This window comes from Scyliorhinus torazame, chromosome 13 (assembly GCF_047496885.1).
Source record: "Scyliorhinus torazame isolate Kashiwa2021f chromosome 13, sScyTor2.1, whole genome shotgun sequence".
Taxonomy (NCBI): domain Eukaryota; kingdom Metazoa; phylum Chordata; class Chondrichthyes; order Carcharhiniformes; family Scyliorhinidae; genus Scyliorhinus; species Scyliorhinus torazame.
Window position 1 is genome coordinate 80407868 of NC_092719.1, and position 20997 is coordinate 80428864.

The window sequence follows — 20997 nt, forward strand, 5'->3', positions numbered from 1 at the left end:
CCAAATTACCTAACAGCACCTCTTTCGGGACTTGTGGGAGGAAACCGGAGCACCCGGAGGGAACCCACGCAGACACAGTGAGAATGTGCAGACTCCACACAGACAGTGACCCAAGCCGCAAAAAACGAACCTGGGACCCTAGAGCTGTGAAGCAACAGTGCTACCGTGCTGCCCTTCTAAAGTAGAGTGGAGGAAGAGGAGGTATTGGGTATATCTATCCTATCTGTGTTGGAGTATGATAAAACATTAAAATATTGCTAAAAAGAGACGTTACCAAAGTTTTTCATCTTGAACCCATCAGGACAATCACAAGAATGCCAAATTTCAAACAATCATAACGATTTATACTACAGGAGAAATGGGTGCTGATTGGCTACTGCTTAGACAGAACTATAGGCTCCCCAAACTCCTTGGTAAATCAAAAAGGCACAAAGCCTGAATAGATACCTTTAGTTTGCAGAGAAAGGGTCCCCACATATGAATGTAAAAGGCTTCTACAAGTGTAAATAAGCCATGCTACAGGATGGTAATCTTAAATTGGTTGTTAGTGTAGCTATTAACACATTCAGGATTGATCAAATGCTGCCCAATCGTAGGATCACATCCAACAGCAGCTGTTTTGATTTGCGTTCAGCAAGCGCAGAATTTTGGGTATGGTCTGTACTCTGCCTGTTACAAACGACAGAAGGAACCTACTGTTTGATTAAATCAGTTTGGCGCTTGCCAACCAATAACGGTATCCTTTTCTCCTGTAGTATAAATTGTTGTGATAGTTTGAAATTTGGTATTCTTGCATTTGTTTTATCAGTGCAAGATGAAAAGCTATGGCAAAATGTTTAAATTTTCAGCGATATTCAGGATCTGTATTACTAAACGACTTTTTAATAAAATATTCTTTTTACATTCCTTAATTTAATTGGAGATGTTACCTTTTCCTTCTTTGCCTGCTGCAGCGCTTTCTCCGTGTCCTTTATTTTGGTTTCTCTGCTGGCTAGGTCTGTCTCCAGCGAAGTCTTAGCTTGTTTCAGTTCTTGAACCATCTGATGATTGCTGCTGGCTTGATTCCTGCTGGTAACCAACTCCTCCTCAGCCAGGAATAGCTTCTCCTCCTTAGCCTGTGGATGTATGCATTGCCATTATTCCCTCACCCCTCAGATACGACATGCTGCTGCGGCAGATTCCAGGCATGCGAGTCGAAAGACAAAATCTGATTTTCATTTCACCCCGAGGAACCAAAATAACTTCTATCCAGGATCTATTAAAAGGAGTCAGCCATTCAGCCCCTCAAACCGTTTACAGCACAGACAGAGGCTAATTAACCCATCGCACCTGTGCTGACTCGATGGGGGAGCTATCCAATTAGTCCCTGATCTTACCCTCACCCTTTTACTTCACAGAGAATTATCCAGTTCCCTTTTGAGGGTGGGAGATATAGGAGGGATGTCCAAGGTAGGTTCTTTACTCGGGGAGTGGTTAGGGTGTGGAATGGACTGCTTGCTGTGATAGTGGAGTCGGACACTTTAGGAACTTTCACGCGGTTATTGGATAGGCACATGGAGCACACCAGAATGACAGGGAGTGGGATAGCTTGATCTTGGTTTCGGACAATGCTCGGCACAATATTGAGGGTCGAAGGGCCTGTTTTGTGCTGTACTGTTCTATGAAGGGTACTATTGAATCAGCTTTCAGTAGGGCAGCACGGCGGCACAGTGGTCAACATTGCTGCCTCACGGTGCCGAGGTCCCAGGTTCGATCCTGGCTCAGGGTCACTGCCCGTGTGAAGTTTGCACATTCTCCCTGTGTTTGCGTGGGTTTCGCCCCCACAATCCAAAGATGTGCAGGGTAGGTGGATTGGCCACGCTAAATTGCCCCTTAATTGGAAAAAATGAATTGGGTACTCTAAATTTTAAAAAAAAGAATTAGCTTACAGCAAAACAAATTGCATTGATACAGCACCTTTCATATATTAAACTGCCCCGAGACAGGGACATTATCAGAGAAAATCTGCCGCAGAAACTACACCAAGGATATATTAGGACAGGTGACAAAAAGTTTGGTCAAAGCTCCTTAAATCAGAGAGAGAGGTGAGGTTTAGGGAGCAAATTCCAGAGCTTAGGGATCTAGGAAGCTGATGGCATGGCCACCAAGGAGTGAATGATTAAAATTAGAGATGCTCAGGAGGCCGGAATTTGAGAGGAGCAGCTTTCTCGGTGGGTCCTAGAGCTGGAGGTGCTTATAGGGTGATAGAAAGGCTCGAGGCTTTGGAGGTTTATGAAAGCATGGGTGAGAACTTTCAAATTGAGGTGCTGCAGAACCAAGAGGCAATGCAAGCCCCAAGGTGATAGTGGAACAGGACTAGGGTGTGAATTAATACATGGGCAGCAGAGTTTTAGACAAGATTAATTTAATGTAGAGTGGAAGATGGGAGGCCAGTTAGTCACGTCTGGAGGCATGGATGAGGAAGGGTTTCAACAGTAGATAAGCTGAAGTCAGACAATGTTATAGAGATGGAAACAGGTGGTCTCTGTGATGGTGCAGATATGTGGTTTCTGGAGTCAGGTATGGCAGCAAGATTGCAAACAGACTGTTTTTTAGTCTCAGACAGTTGCTAGGGATAGGGTCAGTAGCTGGGAATAAACTATGTTGTGGGCACTAAAAACAACGGCTTCAGTCTTCACAATATTTAGTTGGAGGAAATTTCTGCTCGTCCAGTACTTGGTGTCGAAGAAACAATCTGATAATTGAGAGATGGCGGAGCTCCCTTTCAGGACACAAGTCAGGAGTGTGATGGAATATTCTCCACTTGCATGGATGAGTGCAACTCCAGCAACACTCAAGAATCTTGACACCATCCAGGACAAAGCAGCCCACTTGAGTGGCACCCTATTCACAAACATTCACTCGTTCCACCACCAGTGGCAGCCGTGTGCACCATCTGCAAGATGCACTGCAGGAAGTCACCAAGACTCCTTCGACAGCATCTTCCAACCCCACAACCTCCATCACTTAAAAGGACAAGGGCAGCAGAGGCACAGAACATCACCACCATGTCCCACACCATCCTGGGTCAAAGTCCTGGAACTCCCTCCCCAACAGCACAGTGGGTGTACCTACACCACATGGACCACAGCGGTTCAGGAAGGCAGCTCAAGGGTAATTAGGGATTAGCAATAAAGGCTGCCTAGCCAGCGACGCCCACATCCCATGATAGAATTTTTTTAAAAAGTCTATTGTAGATCATAACTCTGCATAAAAACATTTCTCTTCCCTCTAGCTCTTTAAAATTACTTAAATCTGCATTCTCCAATTACAGATCAAGGCAAATACAAAACTCAAGTTCTCTCGAGAATGCAAACACATGCTACTGATGATACTGTTAACAATTTATTCGCCACTAGCAGAAATTACAGGAAATTGCACAGGTAGTCATTACCAGAGTGAACAAATCCCCAATCATTTGGGATTTTTGAATCTTTTACATTGAAATTACAACACAGGGACAGGCCTCTCAGCCCAGCTGTCTGTGTTGGGAGTTTATACCCCTCTCGAGCAGTATCCTAATCCCATTTGTCTGCCCTATCCTCGCATCCCTCCATTGCCCTTTCCTTCAAACACTGACCTAACCTATTCTTAAATGCTAAGGTTTCCAAAAAAAGTGCTGGATCAGACAAGGAAAGCTGTGAGAAACTCGTCTGCTTCACGGGCGTCTTCTCTCGCCTGATTAGACAGAAATTTCATAGTGCTGGTGAGGTTCACACAGACAGCTGGGGAGGGGCAAGTGGAACTTGACATGCTCGCAATGTCGGGATTCTGAGACCGAGGCGCCCTTCAAATTTACAATAAAGGCCCCTCCAGAGATTGGGACCCCCACACGGACATCTGGACCCCCCCAGCAGTCAAGGGGAGCACCCCCAACCCCCGCACGCAGAAGGGCAATCCCACCGTCACCACCACTCAAGATCTGGGCTCCCTGCCAACCCCCCTCTGCTGGCACCCCTCTCCCTTTCTGGGCGTGAACCTGATCACGACACCGGTGGGGGAGGTGGGGATAAAATCCCGTCGGAGCAATCCTGTTATTGCACTCTCCTGAGATTTTGTGGCCATAACAGAATTTGCACCCACAGCGAACGGGCTCGTTAAATTCTTCCCATTGTCTCTATTTCTATAACTAACCTGTTCAAGCATTATATAGTCTCACAGCCCTGTGCCTAAAGAAAAACTGCATTATCATTTTTTTTAATAAACATTTTATTGAGGTATTTTTTTGGCATTGTAACAGCAGCAATATAAACAATGCACATGAGAATATAAACATAGTGCAAATACCACCTCCCTCCCCAACAGATCCCACCATTAATTAACCCTCTAATCTACACCAACCTAACCCCCCCTCCCCCGCCCCGCTGACGATTAATTTTCCGTGAAGAAGTCGACGAAGGGTTGCCACCTCCGGGCAAACCCGAACAGTAACCCTCGCAAGGCGAACTTGATTTTCTCCAAACAGAGAAAGCTAGCCATGTCCGATAGCCAGGTCTCCGACTTCGGGGGCTTTGAGTCCCTCCAAGCTAATATATCCGTCTCCGGGCTACCAGGGAAGCAAAGGCCAGAACGTCTGCCTCTTTCTCCTCCTGGATTCCCGGGTCTTCCGACACCCTGAAAATTGCCACCTCCGGACTCAGCGCCACCCTTGTTTTTAACACCGTGGACATGACATCTGCAAACCCCTGCCAAAATCCCCTAAGCTTCGGACATGCCCAAAACATGTGGACATGGTTCGCACATTTTGCACACCTGTCTTCCACCCCAAAGAATCTGCTCATCCGGGCCACCGTCATGTGAGCCCGATGAACGACCTTGAAATGAATCAGGCTGAGTCTGGCACATGCTGTGGTCGCGTTGACTCTACTCAACGCATCCGCCCAAAGGCCCTCCTCCATCTCTCCCACTTTCGCTTCAGCTCCTCGGTCTGCGTCTCCTCTGACCCCATAAGTTCCTTGTAAATGTCCGAGACGCTCCCTTCTCCTACCCATCCTCTGGAAACTACCCTGTCCTGAATGCCCCTTAGCGGTAGGAGTGGGAAGGTTCACACCTGTTTACGAAGGAAGTCCCGCACCTGCAGATACCCGAATTTGTTTCCCCTCCCAACCCAAACCTTTCCTCCAGCGCCCTCATACTCGGAAAGCTCCCCTCTATGAACATATCCCCTGCTCTCCACCATATTCGGAACCCCCCCGTCCATCCTCCCCGGGGCAAACCAGTGATTATCGCAAATTGGGGACCAGACCTATGCTCCCACTGCCCCCACATATCCCCTCCATTGCCCCCAGACTCTCAGGGCCGCCACCACCACGGGGCGGGTGGAGTACTGCGCCAGCGGGAACGGCAGAGGCACGCAGTTACCAACGCCCCCAGACTGGTGCCCTTACAAGAATCCACCCCCATACGCATCCATGCCGACTCCCCCCACACCAGCCACTTCCTGATTATGGCTATGTTAGCCGCCCAGTAATAATTGCTAAAGTTCGGCAGCGCCAGCCCGCCCTCTCCCCGACTCCGCTCAAGCATTACCCTCCTCACTCGCGGGCACTTGCTCCCCCACACGAAGTCCGCAATAACTTTACTGACCCGCTTAAAAAAGGGCCGCGGAATAAAGATGGGCAGACATTGAAATACAAACAGGAATCTCGGGAGGACCGTCATTTTCACCGTTTGGACTCTCCCAGCCAGAGACAATTGGAGCGCATCCCATATCTGGAAATCATCTTTCATCTGATCTACCAACTGGGCCAAGTTCAATTTATGTAGCTGGTCCCAATCCCGCACTACTTGAATACCTAGGTACCTGAAACTGTCCCCTACCACTCTAAACGGCAGTTCCCCCAGTCGCCTCTCCTGACCCCTCACCTGGACCGCAAATATCTCGCTCTTCCCCATATTAAGCTTATGCTCCCGAGAACCGGCCAGATTCTCTGAAAATTCCCATGATTTCTTTCATCCCCTCGCGAGACTCTGTGCAAAACCCCCCCCCCCCCCACAAGACCAGCCCCTTGAGGCTCTCAGAGCAATTGCCAGCGGCTCTATCGCCAGCGCAAACAGAAGTGGAGAGAGGGGACATCCCTGTCTCATAGATTTCATAGAATTTACAGTGCCCCGATGCTGTCTAAAATAGTCCGAAGTCGTCCTGTTCGTCCGTACACTTGCTACAGGAGCCTGGTACAGCAACCTGACCCAGTCAATAAAGCCCCTCCCAAATCCGAACCGCCCCAGAACCTTCCATAAATAATCCCATTCAACCCGGTCAGAAGTTTTTTCCGCCTCCATTGCGACCACCACCTCCACCTCCCTATTTTCCGGGGGCATCATGATCACGTTTAACAGCCTTCTTACATTGGCCACCAGCTGCCTGCCCTTAACGAACCCGGTCTGATCCTCCACAATAACATCCGGTACACAATCATCAATCCTGGAGGACAAAACTTTGGCCAACAGTTTGGCGCCTACATTCAACAGTGATATCGGCCTGTGGGACCCACATAGCTCTGGGTTCTTGTCCCGTTTCAGGATAAGCAAAATCGTGGCCTGTGACATCGTCCGGGGCAGAACCCCTCTTTCCCTTGCCTCATTAAACACCTTCGTCAGCACCGGTCCCAATATCCCGGAGAACATTGTATAGAACTCCGCTGGGTACCCGTCCGGCCCCGGGGCTTTACCCGACTGCATGGCCTTCAAGCCCTCCACTATCTCCCCAACCCGATCGGGGCCCCCAGTCCTTCTACCAGCACCCCGTCCACCTTCGGGAAAGTCAGCCCATCCAGGAAGTGCCTCAGCCCCTCCGGCCCCGTAGGGGGTTCCGACCTGTACAGCCTGCTGTAGAAATCCTGAAACGCCTTACTTACCCCAGCCAAATCCCCAACCAAGTTCCCATCCCTGTCAATAACTTTCCCTATTTCTCTAGCTGCTTCCCTCTTTCTGAGCTGCTGTGCAAGCATCCTGCTGAACTTCTCTCATAGATCGCCCCCCTCGCCTTTCTGAGCTGTTCCACTGCCCTCACTGTGGTTAACAGGCCGATCTCCGCCTGTATGAAAAATTAAAATTGAAATGAAAATCACTTATTGTTACAAGTAGGCTTCAAACGAAGTTACTGTGAAAAGCCCCTAGTCTCCACATTCCGGCGCCTGTTTGGGGAGGCTGGGACGGGAATTGAACCGTGCTGCTGGCCTGCCTTGGTCTGCTTTTAAAGCCAGCGATTTAGCCCTGTGCTCAACCAGCCCCTGTAGCCTCCGCCGTTCCCTTAAAAGCCCCATCTCTGGAGTTTCCACGTACCTCCTGTCGACTTGTAGAATCTCTTTTATCAGTCGGTCCGTCTCTGCCCTGTCCATCCTGTACCTGTGAGCCCGGACCGAGATCAGCTCTCCTCTCACCACTGCCTTCAGCACTTTCCAGACCACCGCTGCTGAGACTTCCCCCGTATCATTTACCTGCACGTAATTTTGTATGCATTTCCTCAGCCTCTTACACACCGCTTCGTCCGCCAACAGCCCTACATCTAACCTCCATTGCGGGCGCTGATTGCTATCTTTACTAACCTGCAGGTCCAGCCAGTGTGGAGCATGGTCCGAGATTGTGATCGCCGAGTACCCCGTGTCCACCACCCCTACCAGCAAAGCCCTACCCAAAATAAAGAAATCGATCCGAGAGTATACCTAATGCACGTGGGAGTAGAAGGAGAACTCCTTCACCCTCGCTGCCAAAGTCTCCATGGATCCACCCCCCCATCTGCTCCATGAACCCTTTCAGTTCCTTTGCCATTGCTGGCACCCTGCCTGTTTTCGACCATGACCGATCCAGGCTGGGATCAATAACCATATTAAAGTCCCCTCCCATGACCAGCTTGTGCAAGTCCAGGTCCGGTATCTTCCCCAACATCCTCTTTATAAATTCCACGTCATCCCAATTTAGCACGTACACATTAACTAGCATTACCTTCATCCCCTCCAGCTTACCGGTAACCATAATATATCGATCTCCCACATCCGAAACTATTCTACCCACCTCAAATATCACCTGCTTATTAATCAAGATCGCAACCCCTCTAGTCTTTGTGTCCAGCCCGAGTGGAAGATTTGACTAACCCAGCCTTTCGTCAATCTAACCTGGTCCACTGCTCTAAGGTGCATTTCCTGCAACATTACCACATCTGCCTTCAATCCCCCAAAAAGCGTGAACACATGAGCCCTCTTAACCGGCCCATTTAACCCTCGAACATGCCAGGTGATCAGCCTGGTTGGGGGGCAAAGTGCCCCCCCCCCCCCATCACCAATCAGCCATCCCCTTTCTTGAGCCCGCCTCCAGCCCATGTGCCTGCGGCTCCTCCAGCCTGCCCCCCGGCAGCCTCCGCCACCGACCTCCTCTCTGTCTCTCAACCGAAGTCCCTCCCTCGTCAGCAGAACAACTAACCCCTGTCCCCCCTAGCAATACCACTCTGAAACCTAACCCATACAATAAACAAAACATATGCACACCCCCCACTATCCTCCCGTGAGCTAGCTCACCCAGCTAGCTTGGTGGCTCCCCGCCCCTGGCGCCAAATAGTTTCCCACCTATTGTTCCCTCACTCCCCTCCCCCCGCTCATACAAACAAATTCCCTCATCTAACGATCCCCACACAATCACCCAACTGAAAGAAAAACACCAAAATCCAAACAAGCACATCTACATCCCACAAAAGTGCATATCAAAGCAAAAGGCACTGCCAACATTCACCAGAAAGAAAATCTAAATACAAAAACTTTTTCTCCCCTTCTTACACAGAACTCAAAAACAGAAGAGAAAAAATAAATAACCAATATAAGCCAACAAGTTGCATCAAAGTTCAAAAGTTCTCAGCCCACCACCAGTCCTTTTCTTTTCGCGAAGTCCAGCGCGTCTTAGGGCGACTCAAAATAATATTGCTGGTCCTCATATGTGACCCAGAGACGAGCCGGATACAGCAGTCCAAACTTCACCTGTTTCTTGAAGAAGATTGACTTAATCTGTTTGAAGCCTGCCCTTTTCCTGGCCACCTCCAGGTCCTGGTAAATCCGCAAGATACTGTTGTCCCACTTACAGCTCCGCGTTCGCTTGGCCCACTGAAGAATACATTCCTTGTCCAGGAATCTGTGGAACCTCACCACCATTGCCCTTGGAGGGTTGCCCGTTCGCAGCTTCCTCGCAAGCGCTCTGTACGCCCTGTCCACCTCCAAGGGTCGGGAGAATGTCCCCTCCCCCAGCAGCTTCTCGAACATTCCCGCTATGTATGCCCCAGCATCATAGATTTTTTCATAGAATTTACAGTGCAGAAGGAGGCCATTCGGCCCATCGAGTCTGCACCGGCTCCTGGAAAGAGCACCCCACCCAAGGTCCACACCTCCACCCCATCCCCATCAGCTCCCTCAGACCCCTCCGGGAGCCCGCCAATTCTTAAGTTCTGCCAGAAGCTTCTTTTGCTGGTCCCTCAGCATCCCCACCTCCAGCTCCACCGCAGTTTGATGCTCCTCCTGCTCAGCCAGCGCCTTCTCAACCTTCTGGATCGCCCAATCCTGGGCGTCCAATCTGTGCTCCAGCCGATCAATCGACTCTTTAATCGGGTCCAGGCAGTCCCGTTTCTGCTTGGCAAAGCCGTCCTGGGTGACCGGCATCAACTGCTCCGTTGATCGCTGGGCCGCCACCCCAGGGGTCCGGTCCTCGGCCATGCTGTGTCCTGCTGCAGCTTCAGCACAGCCCTTGCCTGTCTTTTTATTTCTGCCTTTTTGTGCACTTCTGGTTCTTTTTTCCATACACTAATACGTGGAAACGGTGCCCAATTGCCTCAGCCTTCAAATTCACCGCTTAAAACCGGAAAAAAGTCGGGGGGGGGGAAAGGTCCAAAAGTCCGACCAGAGCCACCAAATGTGCGACTTAATCCTTCATAGCCACCACCGGAAGTCAGAAAAGCTGCATTTTCAATTGAATACAAATATCTGGCAATAACTTGTGCAAAGGAACAAAATCTTTATTTTAACATTATAAATGTATTCACAAGCGCATGATCATTCAAACTATTTAAATGTGACTTTTACTGCCATGCTTTACCATCCAGAATCGTTCAGCATAGGAGGCTGCCATTCGGCCCACTGTGCCTGCACTATCCCTTTGAAGGAGCTATACAATGAGTCTCACTCCCTGCTCTTCCACCCAACTCCCTCCCCCCATTCTGCAAGTCCTTATCAAGAATTTATCCAATATCCTTTTGAAATTGACTATCCTTTCAGACAGCGCATTACAGACACTGCATCGCGGTGCATAATAAAACATTCTCATCAGCTTCCGGGTGCGGCGATGACCAGCTGAGTCGCACGTTTCGGCAGCTCCCTGTGAAACGGACTTTTGGGCTCTTGATAGGAGCCCCAACGGCAATTTTGACGGCTAAAAACACTGTGCGGTAAACCAGAAGGGAATCCCCCCTGGATACGGATGGAAAAAGGAGGAGAAAGTGGCCAGATTGCAGTGGATCCTTTAGAACAGTGGCAAGGAAGGCAAGCGAAAACCAAGATGGCGTCGGAAGGTGGCAGTTTAACATGGGGCCCTGAACAACAAGAGTTCTTGAAATGCTGTGTGGAAGAGATCAAAAAGGAAATGAAGAAAGAGCTGTTGGCCCCGATACTACAGGCGATCGAAGGGCTAAAGGAGGAACAAAAGACCCAGGAGCGGGAGCTTCGGGTCGTGAAGGCAAAGGCAGCCGAGAATGAGGACGACATACAGGGCCTGGTGGTGAAGACGGAGACGCAGGAGGCACATCAGAAACGATGTGTGGAAAGGTTGGAGGCACTGGAAAACAACGCAAGGAGGAACAACCTGAGGATTCTTGGTCTTCCTGAAGGTGTGGAGGGAGCGGACGTCGGGGCATATGTGAGCACGATGCTGCACTCGTTAATGGGAGCGGAGGCCCCGGCGGGTCCGTTGGAGGTGGAGGGAGCATACCGAGTGATGGCGCGAGGACCGAGAGCAGGAGAAATTCCCAGAGCCATAGTGGTGAGATTCCTCCGTTTTAAGGATAGAGAAATGGTCCTTAGATGGGCGAAGAAAACTCGGAGCAGTAAATGGGAGAACGCGGTGATCCGCGTTTATCAAGACTGGAGTGCGGAGGTGGCGAGAAGGAGGGCGAGCTTTAATCGGGCCAAGGCGGTGCTTCATAAAAAGAAGATAAAATTTGGAATGCTGCAACCGGCAAGACTGTGGGTCACATATCGAGGGAGGCACCACTACTTTGAGACGGCGGATGAAGCGTGGACTTTTATTGTGGAAGAAAAACTGGAATGAGCGGGTTATTAAAAAGAACGTTCGAACAAAGTGGTGGGGCGAATGTGGGGGGCAAAGAGGGGTTTTATGTACTAATCCTGCGATGTGGTAACTTTTCTCTCTCCCAAAGGTGGTGATGGGGGGAGGAGGGGAAGTGGAGGAGATGGGGCGTTGGCCAATGGGGGCGGGGCCAAGGGAGAAGCGCGCGCTTGGTTCCCGCGCTATGATAATCATGGCGGGAATAGAGAAGCAGGAAGGAGGGGGCGTCGCACGGTGCGAGCCGAGGTCACGGGGGGAAGCCGAGGTCAGCCAGAGTTTGCTGACTTCTGGGAGCAACATGGGGGGAGTAATTACGCTAGCGGGGGATCTAGCGGGGGGGGTGGGAGGGGGGAATTACTGGGTTGCTGCTGCTGGGGAGAGGGGGGAGCTGGTATGGGAGAGGATGGGCGGGGGGGCACCGCCTGGGGGAGATACAGCTGCGTGGGAACCGGGTGAGGAGCTGGAAAAAGGTGATGGCTAATCGACAAGGGGGGGGGGGGGGGGGGGTAGGAAGCCCCCCAACTCGGCTGATCACGTGGAACGTGAGAGGGCTGAACGGGCCGATAAAGAGGGCACGGGTACTCGCACACCTTTAGAAACTTAAGGCAGATGTGGTTATGTTACAGGAAACGCACCTGAAACTGATAGACCAGGTTAGGCTACGCAAAGGATGGGTGGGGCAGGTGTTCCATTCGGGGCTAGATGCGAAAAACAGGGGGGTGGCTATATTAGTGGGGAAGCGGGTAATGTTCGAGGCAAAGACTATAGTGGCGGATAACGGGGGCAGATACGTGATGGTGAGTGGCAAACTACAGGGGGAGACGGTGGTTTTGGTAAACGTATATGCCCCGAACTGGGATGATGCCAATTTTATGAGGCGGATGCTAGGACGCATTCCGGACCTAGAGATGGGAAAGCTGATAATGGGGGGAGATTTTAATACGGTGTTGGAACCAGGGCTGGATAGGTCGAAGTCCAGGACTGGAAGGAGGCCGGCAGCAGCCAAGGTACTTAAAGATTTTATGGAGCAGATGGGAGGGGTAGACCCGTGGAGATTTAGCAGACCTAGGAGTAAGGAGTTCTCGTTTTTCTCCTATGTCCATAAAGTCTACTTGCGAATAGACTTTTTTGTGCTGGGTAGGGCATTGATCCCGAAGGTGAGGGGAACGGAGTATACGGCTATAGCCATTTCGGATCACGCTCCACACTGGGTGGACTTGGAGATAGGGGAGGAAACAGGAGGGCGCCCACCCTGGAGAATGGACATGGGACTAATGGCAGATGAGGGGGTGTGTCTAAGGGTGAGGGGGTGCATTGAAAAGTACTTGGAACTCAATGATAATGGGGAGGTCCAGGTGGGAGTGGTCTGGGAGGCGTTGAAGGCGGTGGTTAGAGGGGAGCTGATATCAATAAGGGCACATAAAGGGAAGCAGGAGAGTAAGGAACGGGAGCGGTTCCTGCAAGAACTTTTGAGGGTGGACAGACAATATGCGGAAGCACCGGAGGAGGGACTGTACAGGGAAAGGCAAAGGCTACATGTAGAATTTGACTTGCTGACTACAGGCACTGCAGAGGCACAACGGAGGAAGGCACAGGGTGTACAGTACGAATATGGGGAGAAGGCGAGCAGGTTGCTGGCACACCAATTGAGGAAAAGGGGAGCAGCAAGGGAAATAGGGGGAGTGAGGGATGAGGAAGGAGAGATGGAGCGGGGAGCGGAGAGAGTGAATGGAGTGTTCAAGACATTTTATAAAAAATTATATGAAGCTCAACCCCCGGATGGGAGGGAGAGAATGATGGGCTTCTTGGATCGGCTGGAATTTCCCAAGGTGGAAGAGCAGGAAAGGGTGGGACTGGGAGCACAGATCGAGGTAGAAGAAGTGGTGAAAGGAATTAGGAGCATGCAGGCAGGAAAGGCCCCGGGACCGGATGGATTCCCAGTCGAATTCTATAGAAAATATGTGGACTTGCTCGCCCCGGTACTGACGAGGACCTTTAATGAGGCAAAGGAAAGGGGACAACTGCCCCCGACTATGTCTGAAGCAACGATATCGCTTCTCTTAAAGAAGGAAAAGGACCCGCTACAATGCGGGTCCTATAGACCTATTTCCCTCCTAAATGTAGATGCCAAGGTCCTGGCCAAGGTAATGGCAATGAGAATAGTAGAATGTGTCCCGGGGGTGGTCCACGAGGACCAAACTGGGTTTGTGAAGGGGAGACAGCTGAACACGAATATACGGAGGTTGTTAGGGGTAATGATGATGGCCCCACCAGAGGGAGAAACGGAGATAGTAGTGACGATGGATGCCGAGAAAGCATTTGATAGAGTGGAGTGGGATTATTTGTGGGAGGTGTTGAGGAGATTTGGTTTTGGAGAGGGGTATGTTAGATGGGTGCAGCTGTTGTATAGGGCCCCAGTGGCGAGCGTGGTCACGAATGGACGGGGATCTGCATATTTTCGGCTCCATAGAGGGACAAGGCAGGGATGCCCTCTGTCCCCATTATTGTTTGCACTGGCGATTGAGCCCCTGGCGATAGCGTTGAGGGGTTCCAAGAAGTGGAGGGGAGTACTTAGGGGAGGAGAAGAGCACCGGGTATCTTTGTATGCGGACGATTTGCTACTATACGTGGCGGACCCGGCGGAGGGGATGCCAGAAATAATGCGGATACTTGGGGAGTTTGGGGATTTTTCAGGGTATAAATTGAACATGGGGAAAAGTGAGTTGTTTGTGGTGCATCCAGGGGAGCAGAGTAGAGAAATAGAGGACCTACCGTTGAGGAAGGTAACAAGGGACTTTCGTTACCTGGGGATCCAGATAGCTAAGAATTGGGGCACATTGCATAGGTTAAATTTAACGCGGTTGGTGGAACAGATGGAGGAGGATTTCAAGAGATGGGATATGGTATCCCTGTCAATGGCAGGGAGGGTGCAGGCGGTTAAGATGGTGGTCCTCCCGAGATTCCTCTTTGTGTTTCAGTGCCTCCCGGTGGTGATCACGAAGGCTTTTTTTAAAAGGACTGAAAAGAGCATCATGGGTTTTGTGTGGGCCGGGAAGACCCCGAGAGTGAGGAAGGGATTCTTACAGCGTAGCAGGGATAGCGGGGGGGGCTGGCACTACCGAGCCTAAGTGAGTATTATTGGGCCGCTAATATTTCAATGGTGAGTAAGTGGATGGGAGAGGAGGAGGGAGCGGCGTGGAAGAGATTAGAGAGGGCGTCCTGTAGGGGGACTAGCCTACAGGCTATGGTGACAGCCCCATTGCCGTTCTCACCGAGGAACTACACCACAAGCCCGGTGGTGGTGGCTACACTGAAGATTTGGGGACAGTGGAGACGGCATAGGGGAAAGACTGGAGCCTTGGGGGGGTCCCCGATAAGAAACAACCATAGGTTTGCCCCGGGGGGAATGGATGGGGGATATGGAATGTGGCAAAGAGCAGGAATAACGCAACTGAAAGATCTGTTTGTGGATGGGAAGTTCGCGAGTCTGGGAGCGCTGACCGAGAAATATGGGTTGCCCCAAGGGAATGCATTCAGGTATATGCAACTGAGGGCTTTTGCGAGGCAACAGGTGAGGGAATTCCCGCAGCTCCCGACACAAGAGGTGCAGGACAGAGTGATCTCAAAGACATGGGTGGGGGATGGTAAGGTGTCAGATATATATAGGGAAATGAGGGACGAAGGGGAGACTATGGTAGATGAACTAAAAGGGAAATGGGAAGAAGAGCTGGGGGAGGAGATCGAGGAGGGGCTGTGGGCAGATGCCCTAAGCAGGGTAAACTCGTCGTCCTCGTGTGCCAGGCTAAGCCTGATTCAGTTTAAGGTATTACACAGGGCACATATGACTGGAGCACGGCTCAGTAAATTTTTTGGGGTGGAGGATAGGTGTGCGAGGTGCTCGAGAAGCCCAGCGAATCATACCCATATGTTTTGGTCATGCCCGGCACTACAGGTGTTTTGGATGGGGGTGACAAAGGTGCTTTCAAAAGTAGTAGGAGTCCGGGTCGAACCAAGCTGGGGGTTGGCTATATTTGGGGTTGCACAAGAGCCGGGAGTGCAGGAGGCGAGAGAGGCCGATGTTTTGGCCTTTGCGTCCCTAGTAGCCCGGCGCAGGATATTGCTAATGTGGAAAGAAGCCAAGCCCCCGGGGGTGGAGACCTGGATAAATGACATGCCGGGGTTTATAAAGCTAGAGCGGATTAAGTTCGTCCTAAGGGGGTCGGCTCAAGGGTTCACCAGGCGGTGGCAACCGTTCGTCGAATACCTCGCAGAAAGATAGATGGAATGGGGAAAAGAAGGCAGCAGCAGCAGCCCAGGATCGGGGGGGGGGAGGAGGAACCAGAAGGACTCTCAGGGTTGTTAATATATACTGTATAATATGTATAGGTCGTTGCTACAGATAATTATATATTGGACTGTTAAATTATATTTTTGGAGAGTGTTACTTGTGACAAGGCAGTTGCCAATTAGGGTTAGTTTTCATTTTTGTTATTTATTATTTATTCATTTTTTGTTTATAAAATAGGTCGTTGTTATTTGTGTTGTTATAATATTGTGTAAAGGATGCACAATGTACTGTGTTGGTTGACCAAAAATTTTCAATAAAATATTTAATTTAAAAAAAAAAACATTCTCATCACCCACTCGTCTGGAGTGACCAATGACCTGGCGGTCTGGCTTAACAAAATTAGATTGGTGAAGTCAGGACTCGAGGTCACAACATCACCGAGCAAATGGGCTTCGAGTCACAAGTGAGGGAACAGGAGACACTGTGCTGAATGTCATACTGACTGGTCACCTGACAATGTGAGTCAAGGATGTCCCAGAGTGTGCTTATAAAATATACCTAAAACCCAATGAAGATACTGTGCAACTTTAAACTGCTGCCTCTCCAGGCATAGAAAGGTGAATTTAGGAGTTCCTCAAATTAATCAAAGCTGTCATAATGGCCTGAATCAGCCTGATCACGGTCAGATTGCTGCTCCACCCCTGTTTTCCTGCTCCACACCGGAACTCTGGATCCTTCTTATTCAGAAATACCTTCAATCTAACTGCTTTCTTGTAGTGCTCAGGGATACAGCCACACTCCCTTTTTACAGCACATGCTGCCATATTCTTATAAATGTTCACTGACATACTGGAGATCTGGGACAGCTGAACAGTTTTTCAGTTTGTTAGTGTAGGAGTGAACGGGGGAAGTGATCCGGTGGCTATAGGAGAAGGGTGGTGGGAGTCAGTGTGAGTTATTGGAGTGTCAGATGTACAGTTACTCAGGAGTTAGACGAGGATTTTTCTTTATAATATTACCTGGGTAACTATCCAAACAAGTCAGTTGGAACTGTCCGAAGGCTCTGACTCTAACTCAGGCTTTTTTCAGAGGGCACTGGGAAGTTCAAACTTCCCAGCAATTCCCAGAGTTTGAGTGTTGGGACTTCCAAGGGATCCCGTAGTATAACTTGGGATGATACCATTTGGGGACCAAAAAATATGATCCGTAATTTAAAATTCCAAGTTGGAATTAACTATCAATTTTAACTCTCCCTTGCTTCTAGGAGGTCCAGGCGGATATTCAGCACAATACATTGGGAGTGTAGCACTGTTGGAGGTGCCATCTTTCGGGATAAGGCATTATAAAAGGAGGCCCCATCTGCCCTCTTGAGGTGGACGTAAATGATCCCATAACATTATTTGAAGAAGCTGGCCAATATTTAACGCTCAATCACCATCATTGTTTCATCTTGTGGGGTAATCTAGAATTCGGGGACACAGTTTAAAAATATGGGGTCACCGATTTAAGATAATAACAATCTTTATTATTGTCACAAGTAGGCTGATATTAACACTGCAATTTACTGTGAAAAGCTCCTAGTCGCCACATTCCGGCACTTGTTTGGGTACACTGCGGGAGAATTCAGAATGTCCAATTCACCTAACAAGCATGGCTTTCAGGACTTGTGGGAGGAAACCGGAGCGCCCAGAGGAAACCCATGCAGACACAGGGAGAACGTGCAGACTTTGCACAGACAATGGCCCAAGTCAGGAATCGAACCTGGGACCCTGGAGCTGTGAAGCAACAGTGCTAAATACTGTGCTACCGGGTTGCCCATTGGCACACAGCAAGTTCCCACAGACAGCAGTGAAATAATGACCAGATAGTGGGCGAGATTCTCCACTCCCGCGGTGGTTGGGAGAATCGCCTGGGCCGCCAAAATTTCCCTGGACGCCGGTCCGACGCCCTCCCGCGATTCTCCCAAGCGGCGGGAACGGCCCGGTCGAGTTCCGCGGGCCGCAGGCCAGAGAATCGCCGGAGACACCCAAAATGGTGATTCTCCGGCACCCCCGCTATTCTCAGGCCCGGATGGGCCGAGCGGCCAGGCCAAAACGGCGGGTTCCCCCCGGCACCGTCCACACCTGGTCGCTGCCGTCGTGGGCGGTGCGTGAACGCTGAGGGAGCGGCCTGCAGGGTGGGGGGGGGGAGATCCTACACCGGGGCGTACCTCAAATGTGGGGTGGCCCGCGATCGGTGCCCACCGATCGTCGGGCCATCCTCTCTGAAGGAGGACCTCCTTCCTTCCGCGGCCCTGCAGGATCCGTCCGCCACCTTCTTGCGGGGCGGACTTAGAGAGGACGGCAGCCACGCATGCGCGAGTTGGCGCCGGCCAACCCGCGCATGCGCGGATGACGCCAGTTATGCGGCACCGGCCGCGTCATCTATGCGGCACCGCCTTTACACGGGCGACAAGGCCTGGCGCGTGTAGATGACGCGGCCCTGATCCTAGCCCATTGTCAGGGCCTGAATCGTTCGGGATCGGGGCCGTTTCGCGCCGTCGTGAACCTCGACGGCATTCAGGACGGCGCGGCCACTTCGGCGTGGGAGTGGAGAATCCCGCCCAGTGTGTTTTAGTAATATTGATTGAGGGATAAATATTGGCCAGGACAAAAGGGGGAACTGCCCATCTCTTCTTCAAAGTGGTGTCTCTGCATCCTTTATGTCTATGGAAGTGGACAAACAGGCCTCAGTACTGCACTGGAATGCCAGCCTGGATTCATGTGTTCAAGTCTTTAGATAGAATGTGAACCCACAACCTCTTGACTCAGAAAACAATTCTACCCAACTAGCCACAGAAGATAGGACAAAAATTTAAGTAACAATTTGACAAGTTTGTCCACAAACTAGTCAGAGTTGGCATTGTGCATCCCTCTGACTAATAACATGTAACATAGGCATCCACCCTCAAAGGAGTAGCTGGAGGCTGCTGAAGGAACATGCAGGTAAAAACTCATCTTAACAAGGAACCAGAAACAGAGGGTGATCATGCCCCACTTCATTCTGGAAACTGCTGGCAGCTGATGTACAAACACCCCTCCCCCTGGAAAAACAAAGGGTGGGGGGGAATTAATTAATTTACCTTTAGGTCATGTCTGGTCGAAGAGAGTTCCGACTCTTTCCCGTAAATATCTGACTGAAGCTTGGCCAGGTTGGTTTGAGAGGCTTGGTAATCCTTCTGCAGCTCCGAAAGCTTCCCTTCATTCACAGACAGCTGCTCATTCAGCACTGCCAGCTGCTGCTGCAGTTTGGGCAGTGTGTCAGCCTGAACAGAAAACAGAAAACAAAAAACAGTTGTAGCCTTTTTACATTGGGTGCAGATGGTTACAAGGGCATGCACGAGAGAGAGAGAAAATGCAGGCTAGAGCAAGAGAGAGAACGAGAGAGTGAGAAAAGAGAGCAAGCGAAAAAAGCGAGAGAATGAGACAGAGTAAAAGAAAAATGGAGATTTGTGTAGCACCTTTCAAGACTCGCTTGACAGGCAATGAGGTAGTTTTGGAGTGCAATCATTGTTGCAACGTGGGAAATGGGTTTAACCAATATATGGATAGCAAACTCCCACAAATAGAAATGTGATCATGACTAGATAATCTCCACAGAATCTCAACAGTGCAGAAGGAGGCCTGCACCGACCCTCTGAAAGAGTACTCACCTGGGCCCACATCCCCACCCTATCTCCATCTTTGTGGGAGGAAATCAGAGTACCCAGAGGAAACACACACAGACACAGGGAGAGCATGCAAACTCCACAGATAGTCACCCAAGGTTGGAATCGAACCCGGGTCCCTGGCGCTGTGAGGCAGCAGTGCTAACCACTGTGCCGCCATGCTGCCTTTGGGTCAGAGAATAATAATATTGCCCAGGACATTGAGAAGAGCTCTCTTGCTGCTGTTTGAATAGTGCCGTGGGATTTGTACCAATCACCGGGGAAGTCAAGACTATACACTGGCGATTGCTTCCCAAACACCATAAAATGAGTACAAGACTGAACTGTAATCTTCCTAGTACTTGCTATAAAGCCTCCCAAAATGATGTACCTTTTGAGAAAGTTCCATTTTTAAGTCTTTCAGCTGGGCTTCATATTCCTTCTTCTGCTGCTCCTGCTTTTCCAGTGATTCTTTCAGTTTTGTGTGTAGTTGTTGTTCAGCTTTCTGCTTCTCTTTCAAACCCTCCTGCAGCTTGACCGTTTGGGCTGTTAGTCCGTCAGTGCTCGTCTTCAGCTGCTTCTCAACCTGAAATAAGAAGAACCACCATTACATTTAGGATGACGAGTAGTAAGGCCTTTGTGACTGTGCAGGATAGTTGACCCATCATGTGCTATGAGCTGACCTCCACAGACAACATTTTAACTGCTTTCAGCCAGGAGCTTGGAAAGGAGGTTGGGATGTTTCAGATGTCCTTCAGATTCTGGGACATCCAGATCTGCTGAGCCAGGTATCACCCTGAACCCTGTTCCAGGTAACCAATACAAAGTTAGCCCCCAATACAGGTTAGCCCCCAATATTCTCTCTCATAGAGATTGAAAACCTTGCTCCCTTCGAATCTTTCATTTCCCTTCAATCCAAGCAGCTCTTTGCTTTGTTGACGCCACTCTCGGTCTCCCTTCTATAACTGAGATGTTTCACACATTTCCTTTGACCTCATATGAAATGCAATGGTTAAAGGGGCCTTTAGAAAGCTGGAACCCAGGTTTATATCACAGTTATTAATTCTATTTGGCGTAATATTTGGGTGGGAGGTGGCATTTTGACCACCTGGGATTGCTATACAACTCTTGGACATTTGTATTTTTCTTAAGAGCAGTTGAGGGGAAAACAAGTTCTTGGCACGGGGAGGAACTCTGCACATTCTCAAGGCTCCTTCTTTGGCTCAGTATCAATTTGTGTCTGATTACATCCTTGTGACAATGCCGTGGGATGTTTTAGTATGTTGAAATCTCTATTTAAACGCACACACTTGATGGGATCTACAGTATTTCTAATTTATTTTAGTGATTTGGTTTCAAAAACTGAATGACAACTGGTTCAACCTTGCAAACTAGGAAGGGGGATCTCGAAACCTGGGGAGGCAGCTCAGGAAGAAATCGGGCAAGATACCAAAGTGAGCAGAAGATGAGGCAATGCAGGGAATTGGGATTTATTGGACATTAGCAGGAAGTGCAGATACACCATAAAACAGGGCTGGACAGATCAAAGGGGTTCGGGAAATTCAACAATCCAGCAAAAGCAAGCAAATAGGAGGGCCGGTTGGTCTCTCATTTGTATCTATCTTGTAATGTGAGAACAGGAGGTCATTCAGCCGCCTCCCCCCAGCCC

The 20997-nt window shown here is 50.0% G+C and overlaps 1 protein-coding gene across 3 annotated transcripts in view; it reads right to left on the bottom strand.

Annotated features, from left to right (window-relative positions):
• Window positions 1–20997, bottom strand: part of eea1 (early endosome antigen 1) — a 174742-nt gene that overhangs the window by 23483 nt on the left and 130262 nt on the right. For all 3 annotated transcript variants that reach the window (XM_072471863.1, XM_072471862.1, XM_072471864.1), the window contains 3 exons: window positions 19720–19914; window positions 18765–18947; window positions 930–1115 (listed from right to left, as the gene is read on the bottom strand). In XM_072471863.1, coding sequence (XP_072327964.1) covers window positions 930–1115; window positions 18765–18947; window positions 19720–19914 — 564 coding nt within the window. The remainder of the gene's footprint in view (window positions 1–929; window positions 1116–18764; window positions 18948–19719; window positions 19915–20997) is intronic.